The following is a 19,714-nucleotide window of genomic DNA, read 5'->3' as shown; positions in this document are numbered from 1 at the left end:
ATGGTAGTCCCAGCTACCAAAACTTCCCGAACTACATTGACCTGATTCCTGTTTAGCCCAGGATATGTAGGAAACCTTTGGGGCAAAGGTTCGGTCAAATCTTTCAAAAATGTTTCACACGGAGTAGTCCATAGGCAAAAATCGCTCATATCCGCTCACTTTATCTTTGCACGAAAACCCTTCGTGTTTCCGAACAAAGAGGGGCAGCTGTGAGCACGTGATTTTTGTCTTACGCGACAATCGCTCCAAAAGAAATAAAAAATAATAACAAATGGTCCTGCTGTACAATTTTTGGATTTTATGTGACACTTTGTTAATTGTTTATGATGTTTGCCCATTGCTATTCTATTAAAATAAAATACAAAAAATGTGTGTGTCAGGCATAATTTGAACCGTAATTCGGTTGTTAAATAGAAAATCATAAAATATGCATTTTTATCCTGATTTGTTGTTTTGTTTAATCTTACCTACTTTTAACATTTTTTATATGTGTGTGATAAAAACATTAAACGTTAATTAATGGTTTTAATTTTATTTAATTAGGTTGTGTGTTTTTAGAAAATTAGAAATAAAGAAAAAAGGCTAAAATTTGTTGAAGTTGGGCTGATCCCCATTTCAAATTTAGGGCCCAAATGAGCAGCCCAAGTTACCAGTCCGAACAGCCCACCCCCAGGCCACAAAACGACGTAGTTTGACACCAAAACTACGTCGTTTCAATACCAATCCATCTCAACCATTCAAACCAAACTGATCCAACGGCCAAGATCCCACACCCCGTACCCACTAATAGACCCGACCCGTCTCACCCGGACCGACCCAACCCCTTTTAGTCTAAAACGACACCGTTCCCCTTTAACTGAAGGATCCTGGCCCTCCATATCGCCTCATCCAACGGTTGAAATCCGTTCATCCATTCCATATATAAGTTCCCACTCGTACCCTGCCCCCCTATCCAATACCCCAACCTTCATCGTCTTCACAAGAACCCCAAACCCTAGAGCCGCCTCTGTACACCTTCACCATGAAAGCCGGCGGCATGAACGCCGGTGGCCTTCACCTTAACACCATAGGACTATCTCACCCCCCTAAACATGGACCTGTTGACCGTTTAGTTCGAATCATCCTCTAGGTCCTCAAATCTTCATTTGAAGATTCGAGCAAAACTTGATCTACGCCGATCTGCCCTAGATTCATACCAGACAATCCCCGGACCCCCCTCGTGACCAAACCATGCTTGGTTTGGTCCGAATCTAACCATGGAAGCCCAAGTTCCAAATCTACCTTCCACAAAACCTAAAAACCCCAAGCCCGGTCCGTGCCTGTTAAACCAAGAGGTTAGGGTCTAATGGACCTTAATCGAAGTGTTTCTCATCTGAGAAACCCTTCGATTAAAGTCCGTTCAACCTTAAAAAGGGTCTGTTCAAACACAAGCTAATTTTCTGTTCCTTCTTTCAAAGTTTTTAAGGTAAGTTTGTTTTCTCTTTGTTATTCAGTACGTGTGTGGTTTAGAGGTCTGTGCATATTTTGTGTAATTTGTCTCTGAATTTCTTTTGTCAACTGTCAATTGCCCCCTTTGCCCGGACTCATGTATTCAGTCAAGTCTTTCTTCATAATGTGTGTGTGTAAACTGTATGTTCAATTGAATTCTTAATTGGTCATTCAATTAGCTCCCAAGGTCATTTCTGTATTAACATTGCAATCTGAACCCCTTGTGTGATACTATTTAAATGTCTGATTTTGGCTACGATTGTACATGTTATGATTAATATAGTCGAGTCGACATGTGTCGTCAATTAGTTTTAACTGCCTGAACAATAACAAATCGATTTGCTTCTGGACACATTTGCTTGAATCAATAAGGAACTGAGTTTGTTCACTTATAGTTGTTATTTTGAATCAGAAATGTAAAAGGATTGTTTTGTTTAATTACAGCTCTGAATTGGAGGACATGTGCACTTGTGCACAGCATGTGCACTTATGCACCACATGTGCATTGCGCACAACCTGTGTCCTGCATAAAGGCTTTTATTAAGTTTAAAGTAATTTGACAGCACATGCTGTCAGATTACATTCTGCTGCCCATATTCTGCTTTAAGTTTCAGAAATAATAAACCTTACTCAAAAGTAAGTTTGCCAGGGAATGTCATGGGGTTTGTTTTTATTTAAATGGTAAGTGGAAACTGAAAAGAAAGATAGCACATGGGAGGGGTGTTCTGATTGTCTAACAGGCTGTTAAAGGGCTGATTTTAGGTTGATAAAAGAGAACTGCCATCAGTTTAAAAAAGGGGACAGATTTTGGATATATAGACACACACAGACAGACAGATGGGGGGATATAGAAAAACTCATACTGAATATTTGAGAGCTGGGTTCTGAAAAACAGAAAACTGGAAAGAATTCTTCTTGACAACTCAAGTAAAATTTCAAAACTGAAAATTGGCACTGGATTTTGAAGAGAAAAGAGATAGTGAGAGAAAATAGAGGGGCTTATACAGATACACATTTGAGAGGAAAATATACAGAAAATCAGCAACTGTTTCTTCCTTGTTTGTGTGATTCTCAGTTTGTTCAACCTGTTCAATCAACTCTGTTTTCTTTCAAGTATCAGCTGAGTTCATTGGTTGATTCACATTGTTTGTTTCTCCTGGATTTGGTCTGCCTTGGAGTTTTGTTCCTACTGCATTGTTTGCTATTGTCTTTCTGCCATTTTTTCATCGGCTCTAACTGTATCTTGCACTGGGAGCTGTCCTATTTGTGCCTGCTGTTATTGCTGCTGTTTGGTATTGCTTCTATTGCTCTACTGACCCCTTGCTTCTTCTATTGTATCCAACATCCAGGTACATACTAAGACTTTGCATCTGATGTAACAATGAAAACATGAAATCAAAGATATGCAGGAGTTTAATCATTCGTTTGCTGCAGTTACAGTTTTTACGAATGTTATTAGATTTGTGTAATTCATTTAGTTTGTAATCCAATAAAGAAACACATTAGGTAGCCTTGTACTTAATCGCAGCTTAGTTCTTCCTAAATTGTGATTTCGTTTGCTTAATGAGTTGTCTGATAAGGAATGTATGAGTGTTTTGGCGCACAGATAATTAGGTAACCTTTCAACTAATATTCTACATGTATAGAACAGAATGCCTTAATCTTGCCAGATATGATGTAGTTTTATTGAATCGTTGTAGGTAGTTCACATGACCCTGTTCAAACTCTATTAGTAATAGTTTCCGATAAGTTAATTCCACTGATCTGGTTTAAATAAGCGAGTTTCGAACTCGAATCTGAAGAACATTTATCATAAGCTTTTAGCAGTTCTATTGATCTTGTATATTAATTTCCCCTGACAACTTAACAACATGTTCCTCCATGAAATAAGGCACAAAACAATTCACGCCTCATAAAATCAGATAATCAAATAAGGATCCGAAGCTGATCAAGCATGTAATTAGCACATAATCCTCTTTCTTTCATTTTTATTAGAGACGAACACAATAGAAATGTAGTCGCTATAGGTTTATCCTCTTAAATAAAATCGAGACGAGCCTCGCCAAATAAAAATGCAAATTGCGGGGCCCTCAATAACTAACCATAATAAATATTTAGAATTCAGGACAGGTCGTTTAGTGAATTTCATGGCCTTCCTCAAAAATAATAATGCGTTTAGACTTTTTAGGCGCGGCTCAATTAATTTAACCTTCTTAAACACGGGTGCACATTGATGTGACCCAAATCCCAATCTCAACGGAGTCAAAATGTGTCGACGATCACGGGTGCATTGATTGTGACGTGGTTCGAGATGCATTTTCGCGATGTTGCAATTCTATAAAACTAAATGATAATAATAAAAGTGGTTTAAACTTAATAAAGCACATAAGTCACAACATGTATTTAAATCAGATATTTAGCCATTATAACAATTTAAGCGACCGTGCTAGAACCACGGGATTCGAGGGTGCCTAACACCTTCCCTCGGGTCAACAGAATTCCTTACTTAGAATTTCTGGTTCGCAGACTTCATTTGGAAAAGTCGAAAATTTCCTCGATTTGGGATTCAAGATAAACCGGTGACTTGGGACACCAAAAGCCAAACCTTTCCCAAGTGGTGACTCTGAATTAAATAAATAATCTCATTTCGAATATTGTCACTTAAATTGGAAAAACTCCCTCGCACATCCTTACCCTTCGGGGCGGGGCGCGCAAAAAGGAGGTGTGACAGTATCATATCAGGATTCGCACGGACAACTCACGTGCTATGGTATCAATATCTCACAATTAGGCTCTCGGCCTCACTCAGTCATCAACCTTTCTAGTCTGATAAGCTCTCAGTAATAATGGAAATCAGCCCAAAACAGAAATGATATAACGTATCAACAACGAATAACAGAGACTGAGGTAAAATGTGCATGTAATCTACGATTGAGTACAAGTAGCAGTTAGAAAGTAATTCAACAGGTATCATGACCTCTGTGGGTCTCTACAGTACCAACACATAGCTTAAACATGATTTCAAACATGATTACAAGTCAACTTTCTATAACACATGGAGATCATATAGCTAACAACAAGTTATTCAACTTTATAGGTTCATAGAATGGACCAAGTCACAATTTCTATGGTGCACTCTCACACGCCTGTCACCTAGCATGTGCGTCACCTCCAAACCAATCACATAACACAAATTTGGAGTTTCATACCCCCAAAACCAGATTTAGAACTATTATTTACCTCAATCCGAGCAAAACTCTACTCCAATATGCCTTTGCCTCGCGAATCGGCCCTCAAATGTCCCGAATCTAGCCATAAGGACTCCAATGCAATCAATACAAGTTAAAAGAATTAATTCCACAAGAAAAATACGAAGTTATAACAAAAACCCGAAATCATCCTGGCCCTGGGGCCCATGTCTCGAAATCTGATAAAAGTCATAAAATCCAAAAGCTCATTCTACCACGAGTCTAAACATACCAAATTTACTCAATCTGATAGCAACATCCCATTCAAAACCTCAAAAATCATGCCCAAGAATTCTTCCTCATTTTTCCCAATTTCCCACCCAAAATCACAAATTTAATGGTAGAATCACAAGCATAATCATAGAAATTAACCAAAACTAGATAGAAATCACTTACCCCAAACACTCACGCGAAAAACCCTCAAAAAATCGCTTCCTACCGAGATCCCAATTTCTATGATATGAACTCGAAACCCTCGTTTTGAATCTTTTAAATCTACTATGGTATGCCTCCTTCGCGAACGCGACCGGACCCTCATGTTTGTGCAGAACACTCTGACTGGCCCCTCATGTTAACCCATGCGTCCACTAACTCGCGACGTGAAGCTTTGCTAAAATTACCCATTGCAAACATTGCCCCTCTCTAGTGAATGCGTAGATCAATAGTACGGGGTCCCCAACTGCCTCATTTCTTCTTCACGAATGCATCCCTCATTTCGCGTTCGCGATTCACTCATAGACCAAACCTTCGCGTCTGCATCCCCTTCTTCGCGAATGCGAAGAACAAGACTTCCTCAGCCCACAGATGCCCTTCGCGAACGTGAGACCCCTCTCACGAACGCGTAAGAGGAAACTAGAAAATTACACCAGCAGTCTTCAGCCAACATGCTAAGTCCAAAATGATGTATTAACACCCCGAAACTCACCCGAGGCCCCCGGGACCTCAACCAAACATACCATCAAGTTCCAAAAGATTATACAAACTTAGTCGAACCCTCAAATCACCTCAAACAACATCAAAAACACGAATTGCACAAGAATTCAAGCCTAATTAACTTAAAAATATCCAAATTCTACAAACAACGTCGAAACCTATCAAATCACGTCTGATTGACCTCAAATTTTGCACACAAGTCACAAATGACACCACGAACCTATTCCAACTTCCGAAAATCAAATCCGACCCCGATATAAAAAATTCCACTCCAGGTCAAACTTTTCAAAATTTCAACTTTCGTGATTTCAACCATATTTCCACTATGGACCTCCAAATAATAGTCCGGGCACGCTCCTAAGTCCAAAATCATCTAACGGAGCTAAAGCAATTATCAAAACTCAAATTTGAGGTCGTTTTCACATAATCAACATTCGGTCAACTTTTTAAACTTAAGTTTTCAATTAAGAGACTAAGTGTCTCAATTTACTCCGAAATTTTTCCGGACTCGAACCAACCAACCTAGTAAGTCATATAACAGCTGTAGAGCACAAAAGGAGCAAAAATGAGGGAACGGGGCTACAACTCTCGAAATCACTGGCCGGATCGTTACAAGATATTATGTTTATTTTGATATACATGACAATGCATACTTTTTGATTTTCATGTATTATTTGTGATCATTGAATCAATATAGTTTGACTCTGAATGACTTATATTAAGTTCATTCATAAAGTTGTTAGGCACTTTGTTAGAATGTATTATGCATTGTAATATATGGAAGGAAGTATTTGCTTAAAAGCATGACCGCCGTGATTTATGTAATAATATAATCTAGTTAAACTGATTGTTGCATAAATTTTAGTTGAGTGATAAAATCTATGGTCATATTATTATATTTATCTCTCATAAAGGATTATCTGATTTTAATATGTGGGTCAAGTGGGAGAATGTTAGAAATTCACCATCTCTTCTAGAGACTTCTAGTGTGGCTCATATATAGGTAATAAATTATTTATCTTATCTTTCAATACATAATATATCAGATAATATTATGTAGTTATGCATATTTGGTACTCCTCCCGTTCCAATTTATGTGAATCTATTTCCTTTTTGGTACATTCCAAAAAGAATGATCCCTTTCCAAATTTGAAAATAATTTAGCTTAAACTTACAATTTTACCCTTAATGAGAAGTTTTTATAACCACACAAATACTTGGGGCCACTTTTTGACTTGTTTAGGACCACAAATTTTAAAAGTCTTCATTTTTTCTTAAACTCCGTGCTCAGTCAAACAGGTTCACATAAATTGGAACAGAGGGAGTAGTTTCTTTGATGGAAGGAAACTATTAATTATGAATCCCTATGATAACTGTATTTTATGAAAAAATTTCATAGGGCTATAGTATTTGCCTAAGAGTCCCTAGCCTACCTATAAATACGCTCGTGACTCTATCAGGCATCCTACAATAGGCACAATCTAGAAAGCTCTCTAGTTTTTCTGATAAAGGTTTCAAAGGGGATTCCACACTTGAACAATATGGCTAAAGATACATTCCTATTAATATTCTGCTGTACAAGCTCCGTGTGTATTAGAATTTCAACAATTTTACCCCGCTCAAACATTTGATCCCTCTACAATTAGATTGTTTGATCCAGACAAAAAGCCCAAAACAGAACGAAGAAGATCAAATGTTTTACTTGTATTTAGTAGAAGAGCTCCGATCAAATTCTCGATCTCTTAATTACAGAGATTTACACAGTGCAATACTGCAATCAGGATCTAATTTACAATCTTCATCTGTGAAATCAAGTAATAAATTAATAAAAATATTCGCGAGTGTGCGTGTTATATATCTACTCCATCTTTCTGATTCTTGTGCCGGTCTAAACAGACTTCTTTTTTCAATGCATTAGGAAAAATTCCATCACTTAGTCCCTGTGCAAGATTTTGTTAAATCTATAAACTTGTCGTTCTTTTCTCAAACGAAAATTCTCTTGATCCAGCAATGGTGATCTCATGTTGGTCGCGATCCTCTTGTGGCAGGGGAACCACTTGTGACGAGCTAGGCCCAATAACTTCTGGTGAGTCATGTTCCAAGTGAGCAAGTTGAATCTGATGCATGTAGGACGACGATGAGCCATCACCCTCCTGGTAAAACCGGGAGGGTGATGGGGAGCCGCCCTCGTTGTCCCAGTGATCAACATGATCAAAGTTTGATCTACGGGGCGAGTTCTGTAGGCTGCCCATATCGCTCATGTAATGACCGCGCAACAAATGGATGGGTGACATGCCATGAGAGGGTGTTCCTGGCCTGCTTGACATTGGTGTCACTGTATTTGAATGCTTGCTTTGATCCTTAATGTGTTTCTTTGCTGTGTGGTGCCAGTTCTTCAATGCTGTTGCTACTTTCTCATTGAATATGGTTGGTTTCATGTTTGAACCCATCTGTATTCACAATTATACCAATTATGAGCATTTCGTTCCCAAGAATATAAACATGAGCTTAAGTGCTATATATATACTGACTGACTGTGTGCAAAATATTTTCATAATCAGTTACTTAAAATGATTACATGTAAATCTGTTGATGAGCACTAGCTAATTGTTAACATAGAATAATTGAGCCGGTCAAAACTAATAAAAGATAATATTCAAGATTTATATGACAAGAATTCTGAAATTGTATTCAGTTTATTACCTGTGTCACGAGGGCATAAAGAGGAAGGGTGACATAACTGCAGAGAATCTGAATGAGAACCCTGCTCATAATATCATTGTAAATGTTATGAAATGGAGCGGAGATAAGAAAAAGAAGTAATGAAGAATTAACCTAAATAGGTTCCACTCAATCGCTTAAAATATAAATAGTTAGCAATGGTATAATATGTATATAATTTAAGTAAAAGTCCTCACCCCATAGATATTCTGATGACGATATCCTCAGTATGGTCGTGATAACAAGATTTCAGCCCGAACTCATACTGGTATTACCCAAAAGAAAGAAAAGAAAGATTCGGTTATTAGTTGTTTTTTTCCTTCTCACTTTTTTAATTCCATTGTTTCTTTTGCAATAATTTGGTTGAGAAAAAGTTTAGCAATACTGGCCATAGGAAAAAAGTTGGTCCAAGTGCTTACCCAAGTCCAAGCAAAGAAGGCCAATTGAAAAGCATTCTGCATTCATTCAATAAGAAGTAAATAAAAACCATTAAGATGAGCCATAAGATAGCTAAATGTATAAGTATTTGCCTTATATTTACCATTCACAGCAAAAAGAATATTTACATTATTAGGTCATTTTAAAGGTAGTTATTCATAATTGATGAAACAAATAACATAATAAATAAAGCAACTAACCTTCTATAAAAGGTGAATTTGAACTGATTGTGTAAAATTTTTTGCATTGTCAATGAATATAACATAATCTGACTGATGGTTAAATTTAACTTATATCACGGATATGTAAATAATTTTTATATTAGTTGTACCGCATAATTTACTGTTTTAATTTAATATGTTACCTATTTTATTTTTTAGGTAATTAGTTCCATTTTGAATAGTTATAGATAATTATTTTATAGGTGAACTGATAATATAAAACTTCTAATACATTGTTAGCATGAAGAAGTTGAACTATTGATAAAATAAAAATAAAAAATGGGTTACCTGAAAGAGGACAAAATTAATGAGATAAAGAATGAGACGAGGACGGTTGAACCAAAAAAGGTGATCCCCAGGCTGAACGACAGGGACTCCTTTCACTACTTCTCCTCTTTCATGAATCCTTAGTCCCATCTTTGTTATAATCACTTGTAGCTTGGTCCCTACTAATAATATGACCTGCATTTTATTTGTCACCCTTTAAAATTCCATCATATAATTATAAATAAAGCAAATATTTTTGGTATGAGACCAATGAAAACTTTGAAAAAAATAAATGTGAAAACTTTGAAAACAGATAGATGATGTGAAAAATGAAAATGAAACATCCACACAAAGTAAATTGAAAGATATGTACTTGGCAACTAACACTTATAATTAAGGGGATGAATGGTAGCCAGAGATAAGAATACCAGCCTGTCCACAAATATTAATGCCATGTATTAGTCAAATCTAATCGCAATTAAGGAATGAGTAACGTAGCTTGATAATTAAAGTAATTGTTTCTACACCTAGATAAACACTTGCAATACATCATTACACCTATTTATAAACCTATCAATATTTTTGATATAATCATGGATTTCGACGATTATATATACATACCCTCAGCACTTCATATCATAAAGAGTAAAGACAGGGAAGAATTTTTTATTAATCAATCGCCTGAAGCTGTCTTTCTTTCTTTGCCAGGAGGGGTGACACAATCACTAATAGATCTCTCAACGGGAGCCTCTCTCTAAAAGATAAGTATTGAGATTACTAACTTGAAAAATAAAATAATTTACCTACTATAACATATGAATTAAATGTTATCGATGTATATATATTAAAAATATATGTGAAGTAGGTTACCATGAGTATTGAAGAGTAGGAACAGCACAGCGAGAAACCATATTGGGGGACTGAGAAAAGCATAAAAAAAATAAAAGTAAGCTCAAAAGATTAGCACACCATAACTAATAACCTAAATAATTTGAAATATTAAGTTAAAACTTAAAATTGAAGGCTAAAATAACCTGATCCCTACGACCACTTTGAAATCTTCTTCGAGTGATCGTTTGATGTACTTCCGGAAATCGAATTTGTGGTGGCTCTGAGGTGCTAAATGCGCCTGATTATGTTATAGCAAATTAGTAAAATAAAGATAATTAAAAATACAAGTTTTTGTGAAGAATACTTTTTATGGAGATATTCCACGAGCTTTTGGAAGAATAAACCTGAATAGTCATTCACTCAATAACTTAAATTAAAAATAGTTGTGCGATGTGCATATATATATATAAAATTTATGTATAATATGTATGTATATCAGATATGAAAAGTAACCAATGAATCTGGTCAGAGTACTACTGACCATGAGTTCAAAACTATCGTGGACAATAGCTTCTTTCATAGTGTAGAATCTTTTTTTTACAGTTTACATGACGAGAATACATATCTATGGAGTAGTTTTTTTGTTTCCATGCGTGAAACTAAAAACAAATGAAGATGAAATTACCGTGATAAATCCATGCCTTAGGGTTAAGTAATCTACTTTTGGGACAGATCTTACGAATTGTCTGAAGAAACAAATCTGCAGAAAAAGGCCAAGCAATAATTAAGGAAAAAGAATATCCAGCTTATTATTTAGAATCCAATAAACTATCTTTTTTAAAATATGGAATCTATTGACTCAAATTCCGGATTGTCTAGAGACGGCCAAGTCGCCTAAGTCTGACTAAATTTTTTATAAATTTTGAGAGTAAATGTAATACGTGTATACAGTGCATCAGATGTGAACATCAACCAAAGGTATCATATACCAAAAAAATTCGGAAACGACTAGTTAAAAGAAATTTCAACCAAAAGATAAAAAGTTACAGGATACATGGTTTTACGAGGTATATTTTTCATGTATTTGAAGTCAAAGTCAAACTAAGTTGCTTCTTGAAAAAGACGGCGTAATTGAAAAATATAGCAATTATTCTTGAATAATCCTAGGCTATCTAATATAACTACCGTCTAATGTTCTCTCTTTCCATCTTTGTAAGTTTCTTAAACAATTACACATATAGTTTAGGGGAAGCGTCTATATATTTGTCATTCAATAATTCTTGACCTTTCATTTATAACATCAATAAACAAGATCTCTATCATTAAATATTTATGTAAAGAGGATCTAGGATTGCTCCATACAGATGTTTAAAAAAAGATTTTTTTAATCTGTGCCAACCTAATCATTTTAATTAAAATAATCAGCAAATTATAATATATACTTGTAATTCATGTATAATATATATAATCGGAGTCAATTACTCAAATGGTCACTCAACTTTCTCAAATTATCTCCTAAAGTCACTGAACTATGCCTATTGCACTCAGAAGATCACTCAACTAGATTTTTCAAATTTTGGATTGCCAAATACCTATTTTATCCTCTAAATTATAAATATTTATCTTCTTTTATTTTTTTAACTTTTCAATATTATGATTTTCCCTTTTTAATTTATATTATGGACTTATCTATAGAATAAATAAATATTATTTATAAATTAAAAAAATAAAAATTATTTAAGCATCTATAATCTATAATGTTGGAATAACAAAATAATAAGCATAGTAAAATTAATTAGAATAATTTGTTCGTAATAATAATTTTAGTATTAACAACAAAAATTTAAAAATTTATTTACACAATTCAGAATGAAAGAAAATAAAGGTTGTAAAATATATATTCCATGCATGTAATATAAAATAATTATTTAAATAAAAGTATTTTTATAATATACATATATATATTCTTGAAAATTATGCTCAATTATATTATATATATTCCATGCACGATTTAACATAGTATATTTTACCCTATACAGATAGTCCCACTACTTTCCGGTGACATAACTTTGTGTCGTCGGAAAGTTGATAGAAACATAATAATATAATTGAGCATATTTAAGAATATATAATGTATATTATAGAAATATCTTTATTTAAATAATTATTTTTGTATTACGTACATGGAATATATATTTTACAACCTTTATTTTCTTTCATTCTGAATTGTGTAAATAAATTTTTGAAGTTTTGTTGTTAATACTAAATCATTATTACTAACAAATTATTCTAATTAACTTTTTTTTACTAAGCTCGTTATTTTATTATTCCAGCATTGTACATGCTTAAATAATATTTATTTTTTTAATTTATAAATAATATTTATTTATTCTATAGATAAGTCCATAATATAAATTAAATAGGGAAAATCATAATATTAAAAAGTTTAATAAAATTAAAAAAAAAAAGATAAATATTTATAATTTAGAGGGTAAAATAGGTATTTGGCAATCCAAAATTTGGAAAATCTAGTTGAGTGACATTTTGAGTGCAATAGACATAGTTCAGTGACTTTGTTGTTACAAACAAAAGTAAAGTGACTTTAGGAGATAATTTGGGATATTTGAGTGACCATTTGAGTAATGAACTCTATATAATTGTGTATTTCCCCAAAAAGGATATAATTAATATACTCTAATATTGTAAAGAATATTTCAGTATCGTTACTCATTTGATTTGTTAACCGTTGTTATCTTATTAGGCATGAAACTTTTTCTATCCACTGTTAACGTATAATTAAGAAGTTAAACTCAAAAAAAAAAAAAAAAAAACTGAAAAAGAAAAAGTAATGGAGATTAAAATATGCTTACAATCCAAAGTAGGACAGGATTTTTGGTCCAAAAACTCAAGTGCCTTCTCCCAAATGATGTCTCTCGTGTAAACCGAAACCTCTCAGGATCTGTCATTCATGTAAGATAATGTCAATGTCAGCTTTAACTTTTTCTACAATCTTTTAGTTTTCTAAATGTACGTGAAAAAGACATAAAATATTTTCTATTCACATATGAATATTAAAAAGAATTTGGGTTTCCTTTTACCGTGAGTAAATCGGTATTCAGCTGTTTTGGTTTCGTTTTCCCATGACTTCCAACTTCTCATCTGAAAATTAAACAAATTCAGAAAGAAAGAAAAAAAGAAGTGAAACGAATTTGAGAGAGACATTTCTTAAGGCTTACGATATTAAAAAAATGTAAATAATAAAGTACCTTAGCATTTCCCAAAGCCAAAGTGAGGATACAATAGAGAACGTGAAAAACAGCCAGCACAAAGATGAAAATGTGTAGTTGATGAATACCATCGGCAGACACAAATGCTACTTTTCCCTGAAAAAAAATAAAGTAGAAAGAATTTATGTTTTGTTCAAGTAAACACGTTGTGCCTTTTTGAACAAGTAACTTATTTATTTATTATAAATATTAATTAATAATCAGAAAAGAATAATAAGTTAACTTATTAACTATAACAGGTTAAGTAATATTTTTAGTATAATCTCTTTTTCATTCTATCAGTGTACATAACTTAAATTTTTAGAAGAAAAATATCCTCGGAAAAATTTTATTATAAAAAAAAAAAGAGATTTTCATTTATTTCTTGTACGTATGCTTAATCATTCAAGATTTTTCTCACATGTTTTAAATTGTTCAAAGTTGGTAACTAGAATGAAAAAGCAAAGAGGAAATTTAACAACAAAAAAGTCATGCCTTGGCTGCGCATTTGTCCTCTCCACCGCCAGCCAAAATTCGCCGAACGCCGCCGCCGGCAGCCGCCATAAGAAGTCTCCGCCGGTGTTGCTCAGACGAGTCTTCAGAATTAGTGTCTTCACCCTTAATTATGTCTTCTTCTTTCTTCTTACTACATGGATGCCATGAATTTCCAATTTTCTCAGATACACATATGTTGGAAATTGGACTTTGTCCTACTGTTAGCAGCAATGATATGAATCCCAGCAGCATTAGCTCTTCAAAAAAAAAAAAAAGAATTATGGTTAATGAACTTGAAAACAGATAGAGCATTCAGAAATTATGGTGTTTGAATTTTGAATATGTCACAGATCACAGTTACTACAAAATAGGCTAAAATTTAAAGGAAAGAACCTGCTTTGATCTTTTCAAGTGCTTCAAACAAGGCTCTTTTATTTTTAGACTTGAACCACTGCAATAAAAAAGAAATAAAAGGAATGAAGAAAGTACGTAAAGATTTATGGTATTTGATTCTGATATGTTGCATGACAAAGTATACCTTTCCAATTAGATGGATGATGTGTTCTATGACAATGGAAATTGCAACTAACACAAAACAAACTGCGGCAACCGCCCACGTCGGCGTTTGCTCCAACGATCTTCCACCTCCACCACCAGCCATCTTTTCTGTTTCGCCGTCTTTACAAAAGAAAAAACTCAAACTTTTTCCTTAGGATTGCCTTATAAAGTACTTATAAGAGAGAAACTATGATAAAACCAACAAAAAAGATGAGATAGTTCGTCGAAATTAATAGTCGAACACAATAAATGCTGCAGGAATTTATTGCAGTGACATAAGAGAAAAGTGCAAAGAAGAATAATAGGAATGAGTATACGAGGGAAGAATGGTTCAATCAATTATGTGAATTTTTATATAATAAGTGGTCGTGAAGAGAAGAGGCAGCAGGCAGAGGAATGACAAAATGAGGTGGAAGGCTTTGACTTCATTGCCGCGTGAGAGAAACAAAGAAGGAAAGGATGACTGACGACTCACTTATGCAAGAGACAGGAATAGTTATATTGACTTTTATCTTCTTCTCTTTTTTTTTCCTTTTTTTTTTCCCTCGATGTCCCATATATATGCATTGGGGTCTCATTGAATTATGGATTCGATCCGGAAAGTCTCGTATCGGAAATAAAGTATTTTCTAACAAATATCATTTCATATTTAAATCTCAAATATAAAATTATTAATTAAGAATAAAAGAGTATTTAACATTGCACTTGGTGGTTTATATTGACTTTATCAAACTATACGATTTTCAGACTATTTTAATGTCCAAATATGATTTTAGTTCATTCACGTTGTTATACTATTAGGCTAGATAAGTACTGCTCAATATAATTATCTAGTCATCATGCATATGTAGATTTCTTTGACTCTTTCTAATAAGTAACGTGATTTGATGAAAGAGGAAACAGATTTATATATTATGGATTATGGTAATGTATTTAATTTTCTAGGAGTTAACTTACATGTATTGACAATATAAAAATATTTTATATTATTGTTATACTTTTTCCGTTTTAATTTATCTGAACTTGTTTTCTTTTTAGTTCATGCCAAAAAGAATTACTTCTTTTTATATTTGGAAATAATTTACCTTTATGCAGTAATTTATAGCCATACAGAAAATATTTGCTTCATTTTATATGAAAAATTCAAAAGTTTTCTCTTTCTTCTTAAACTTCGTGCCCAGTAAAATAGACTTACATAATAAACTAAAACAGAGGGAGTAGTTTTTTTGGTACATTGAAAAAGACTTATTGCCTGTTTGGCCAAACTTCTAAAATCTGCTTATTTTGAAAAGTATTTTTTTCTCAAAAGTACTTTTCAAAAAAGTACTTTTAGTGAGAATCGATTTGTGTTTGGCTATTTAATTTGAAAAATATTTTTGAGCAGTAATTAATGTTTGACCAAGCTGTTGAAAACTACTTCTAAGTGTATTTTTCTCAAAAGCGCTTATCAGAAAAGTGCTTTTGGAGAGAAGCTACATTTTTCTGCTTCTCAGAAACTGCTTATGCTTCTCCTCAAAAACACTTTTTTCCCTCTAAAAGCTTGGCCAAACACCTCAATTTTTGGTCAAAAGCAAATTTGGCCCAAAAAAAAAAATTTTGGCCCAAAAGAAAGCTTGGCCAAGTAGGTTATAAGCCTCTGTTTGGCCTTACATTTTGCTAAGTTTTTTCAAAAAAATTTTTGACAAAATATGTTTGTTTATAGATTTTATTCGTGTTTTGATAGATTTTGAAAATAAAATTCCCACATCCCAAAATTAGCTCTGGCTAGACGATTTTTTGGCCCAAAATATCACTTTTATTTTTTAACAATTTTAAAAATTGCTCCAAACTTTTGTATTTTATAAAAAAGTCCACCATCTATTATGACCCAACTAACCACCATCTAATTACTAAGTATCATTTTCTTTCACTACTAGAAATTCGAAAAAAAGCGACTATAAAAAGCGACCAAAGTTGGTCGCTTACAAGTCACGAAGCGACCAAAAAGCGCCCAAACTGGCTTGGTCGCTATTTTGCTGGTCCCTTTACCTTAGAGTCTAAAGTTGGTCGCTAATTAGCGACCAACTTTGGTCTCTAATGTAAAAGGACCAAATATTCCGGGTAAACAATATACCGACCAACTTTGGTCGCTTTAATACTTTAATAATATAAATTTAGCGACCAAAGTTGGTCTCTATATTTAACTTACGTTTTTTTATTTATTATTATTCAAAATATAGCGACCAACTTTGGTCTGTAAACTAAATATTATATTTTAAAATCGAAAAAATAGCGACCAAAGTTTGTCGCTTTTTTAAAAAAAAAAATTTAAACATAAGTGACCAAAATTGGTCGCTAATTTCAAGAATTTAATTTTTTTAAAATATAAGCGACCAAAATTTGTCGCTAATTTCCAGAATTGTTTTAATAGAATAACAACCAAAGTTGGTCTCTTTTTAGGAAATCTGGGTTAATTAGCGACCAACCTTGGTTGCTATTGCCCAAAAAATATATTTTTAGAATAGAAAAGCGACAAAAGTTGGTCGCTTTTTTGGGTATAATTTTGGCAGAAACTGCCTGTTTTGGCAATTACACCACCTGCCAGCATACCAAATTCCCTATTACAAGAAACAACAACAACAATACCAACAACAATACCAACAACAAAACCAACAACAACAACAACACAACAACACCACCACAACAACAACAACAACACAATTCAAAAAAAACATTAAAACCAACAAATTAAAGTTCAATAGAACTAACAAATTAAACAATGTTAACGGTTATTACACCTAGTTCAAAACAGGTTCTATTTGTCTAGTTCAAAGTATATAAAAATCAAGGAGTGTTTGGTACAACATCATTATCATCACCGTCTGATGAACTTTCATCAACAAGACGACATACAGAAGGGCCTACTTGCCGAGGACGGGAAGAACGATCACGGGGAGGACGGGAGGAACGAGCACAGGGAGGAAGAAAGGAACGCTCACGTCCAAGTCGAGCCTCTGGCGATGACACGAGACCGGGGAATCGGAAAACCTCCAAAAGCTAGGAGAGATTTGAGCTACTCTTGCATGCCATGGAACTGAGCTTGCATGTCAATGTACTGAGCATCTCTAAGCTTTTCTCTTTCCTTGGCCACTTCTAACTTGGATGTAAGCTTTGTCACAATCTCCCGCATAGCGGAGAGGCTCTCCCCATCAAGTTGCTCGCCTTGTGAGGAAGTCCCTATTCCTTGCAGCATTCCACACTTATAGCTATGGAATTTCTTAGTAGGAAGCCTATATAACTTCCCCAATTTTGGACCGCCAGCAGCCTCCGTCCACATTCTTTCAGCATCCTCGTCCGAAGGTTAGATTGGCTTGCCCGACTCATTAGGTGGCTGAATGCGTATGAATTCCTTCACGTCAGCTGTAAAGCGACCCTATAAGAAAAATTACATTGAATTAGTATTTCAAAATTTATATAAAAGAAAATTAAAATACTTAATGAAAAGTGAAAACCTACATGTACAATCGAGGCTCAGCTCTCGACCCACCTTTTTTGATCTGTCTCTTTCTTCTTCTTTACAATATGAGTCTCCTTGAATAGCTCATCTTGGTTCATTGGACGCCCCAACTTCTTTTCCTGAAAACTCATAAATTTTTGTTAATAAACATAATAGATATACTTTGAAAATTAAAATAAATTAAGCAATTACGTATCAATCTTTTTTTTATTGTCCCTAGGCTGATTGCACCTCCAGTGTGCAAGGATCCTCCCTTCTCAGATGCACGAGCTTTCTTTCCTTTTTCGCTCTTCTCTAAGAACTTTGCGGTAAGCCATTGCCTTTGCAACTCCTCCCATAAATTCTAAAGCAACCAGTCAGGCTTCTGGTTCAACTTTCTAGCTTTGGAGTGCGAGCTTTGTGATGAAAATTTGCAGCCACTTCCGCGCTATAGCAGTGTTACCATATACACTTGCTCTGTATTTCAAAAGTTAAATATTATATGGAAATATCATAAATATAAATAATTATACTGCTTAAAAGAACATTTATACCTTAAATTGATTGAAAATTTGCTTCTTCAGCGAGAATGAGAATTCACTCCAAGTTGCATAAGGGCCATCATAAAGCTTTCCGGTGGCTTTGGTGATTATCCTCGTAGTAATATTAATCGGAATGAACCTGTGATTTAATAAAAAAACATATTAATATCTTAGTACAAACTGTACAAAATAATAAACATAAAAATAACAAATAACTCTTACCCATCACCCTCAGGGACTATGATGATCCTTCCATATTGATCATAATGCACCTCCTCGTCATCATCAGCATCAATGTCCGAAGCATGTATATCAGAGGCATGTGTGGAAGGTGTAGGGGGGTTAGAGCTACTATTTCGCAGGCGAAGGCCTGAAATAGATGGAGTCGCTGATGAAGATGGTTGTGATCCCTATGACTGCGACATAACTTGATGGACCGCAACTGGCTGTGATACTGATGTCTGTGACCCAAGTGGCTATGACCCGAGTGGCTGTGACACGGATAGATGTGATCCATGTAGATGTCACATGGATGGATGCGATCCATGCGATGCAGATGGCTACGATCCACGTGGTCGTGAGGCAGCTGGACTGTATGCCAGACGTATAGTCCTATGGCCCTGTGATGAAAGACCTGGTGTCTGCATGAAGGTGTAGGGCTCGTGATACTGTGGCAACTCAGAATAGCCCTGGGGTGGAGGATAAGGCATAGGCATAGGAATCTCTGAAGAGGGTGGAAAAGATGCAGTATTATCTTCTACCATCCTCTTTGCCTTCCTAGCCTTTTCTCGACCTTAGAACCAGTAGAGTCATTGTTACATCGACCCTTGCCTGTCATATGCATAATATAATACATATTTAGATTGAAACATATAAGAAACTAGCTATAAAACGAGAGTTATTAAAGAAACCAACTTTTAAAAGCTCATCGATGTATTGTTCCTCGTCCGAGAATTCTTCTTCCTTACTAGTTTGAGCTTCATCAATTGATTCTTCTTCCTCATTTTCTATAATTCTTACTTTATTTATATCAACTTCTTTCAATATGTGTTCAGGATGTTCCAAATTATTTTCTAAAAGTTCGTCCACTATTTGGTGAACACGGGAGATATCATTTTGATATGCAACATCTAACACATTTTCGACTTCCACCCTACTTACAAGCTTAGTTTTTATTACAACCCACGAATCGGACATATTCCGCCGCAATGGATAAGGAGCATATTACACT

The 19,714-nt window shown here is 34.4% G+C and overlaps 1 protein-coding gene across 2 annotated transcripts; it reads right to left on the bottom strand.

Moving 5' to 3' along the window:
• Window positions 1-7,354: 7,354 nt before the first annotated feature.
• Window positions 7,355-14,847, bottom strand: LOC107772200 (MLO-like protein 6). 2 transcript variants are annotated; one of them, XM_016591692.2, is made up of 15 exons: window positions 14,447-14,847; window positions 14,302-14,359; window positions 13,909-14,165; window positions 13,414-13,530; window positions 13,246-13,306; window positions 13,018-13,106; window positions 10,833-10,907; window positions 10,351-10,445; window positions 10,187-10,236; window positions 9,690-9,748; window positions 9,338-9,511; window positions 8,810-8,845; window positions 8,588-8,655; window positions 8,373-8,433; window positions 7,355-8,119 (listed from the first exon to the last, which is right to left on the bottom strand). In XM_016591692.2, exons 1-15 carry the CDS (start codon window positions 14,567-14,569, stop codon window positions 7,631-7,633), a joined length of 1,812 nt encoding a protein of 603 aa, XP_016447178.1. In that variant the 5' UTR covers window positions 14,570-14,847; the 3' UTR covers window positions 7,355-7,630. The 2 variants fall into 2 exon arrangements, with proteins under 2 accessions (XP_016447178.1, XP_016447179.1); XM_016591693.2 differs by having other exon boundaries at window positions 9,702-9,748; window positions 14,447-14,846.
• Between the last annotated feature and the right edge of the window lie 4,867 nt (window positions 14,848-19,714).

This window comes from Nicotiana tabacum, chromosome 3, assembly GCF_000715075.1.
Source record: "Nicotiana tabacum cultivar K326 chromosome 3, ASM71507v2, whole genome shotgun sequence".
Lineage (NCBI taxonomy): Eukaryota > Viridiplantae > Streptophyta > Magnoliopsida > Solanales > Solanaceae > Nicotiana > Nicotiana tabacum.
The sequence above is the reverse complement of the archived record's forward strand: the minus strand, read 5'-3'. Positions and strand labels throughout refer to the sequence as shown.

Coding starts and splice junctions, on each gene's coding strand:
- LOC107772200 (XM_016591692.2), bottom strand. CDS start 14,569: ATGGCTGGTGGTGGAGGTGGAAGATCGTTGGAGCAAACGCCGACGTGG. Junction 13,307..13,413: donor TGGCTTTGGGAAATGCTAAG/GTACTTTATTAT, acceptor TTTAATTTTCAG/ATGAGAAGTTGGAAGTCATG. Junction 8,656..8,809: donor CCTTCTTTGCTTGGACTTGG/GTAAGCACTTGG, acceptor GGGTAATACCAG/TATGAGTTCGGGCTGAAATC.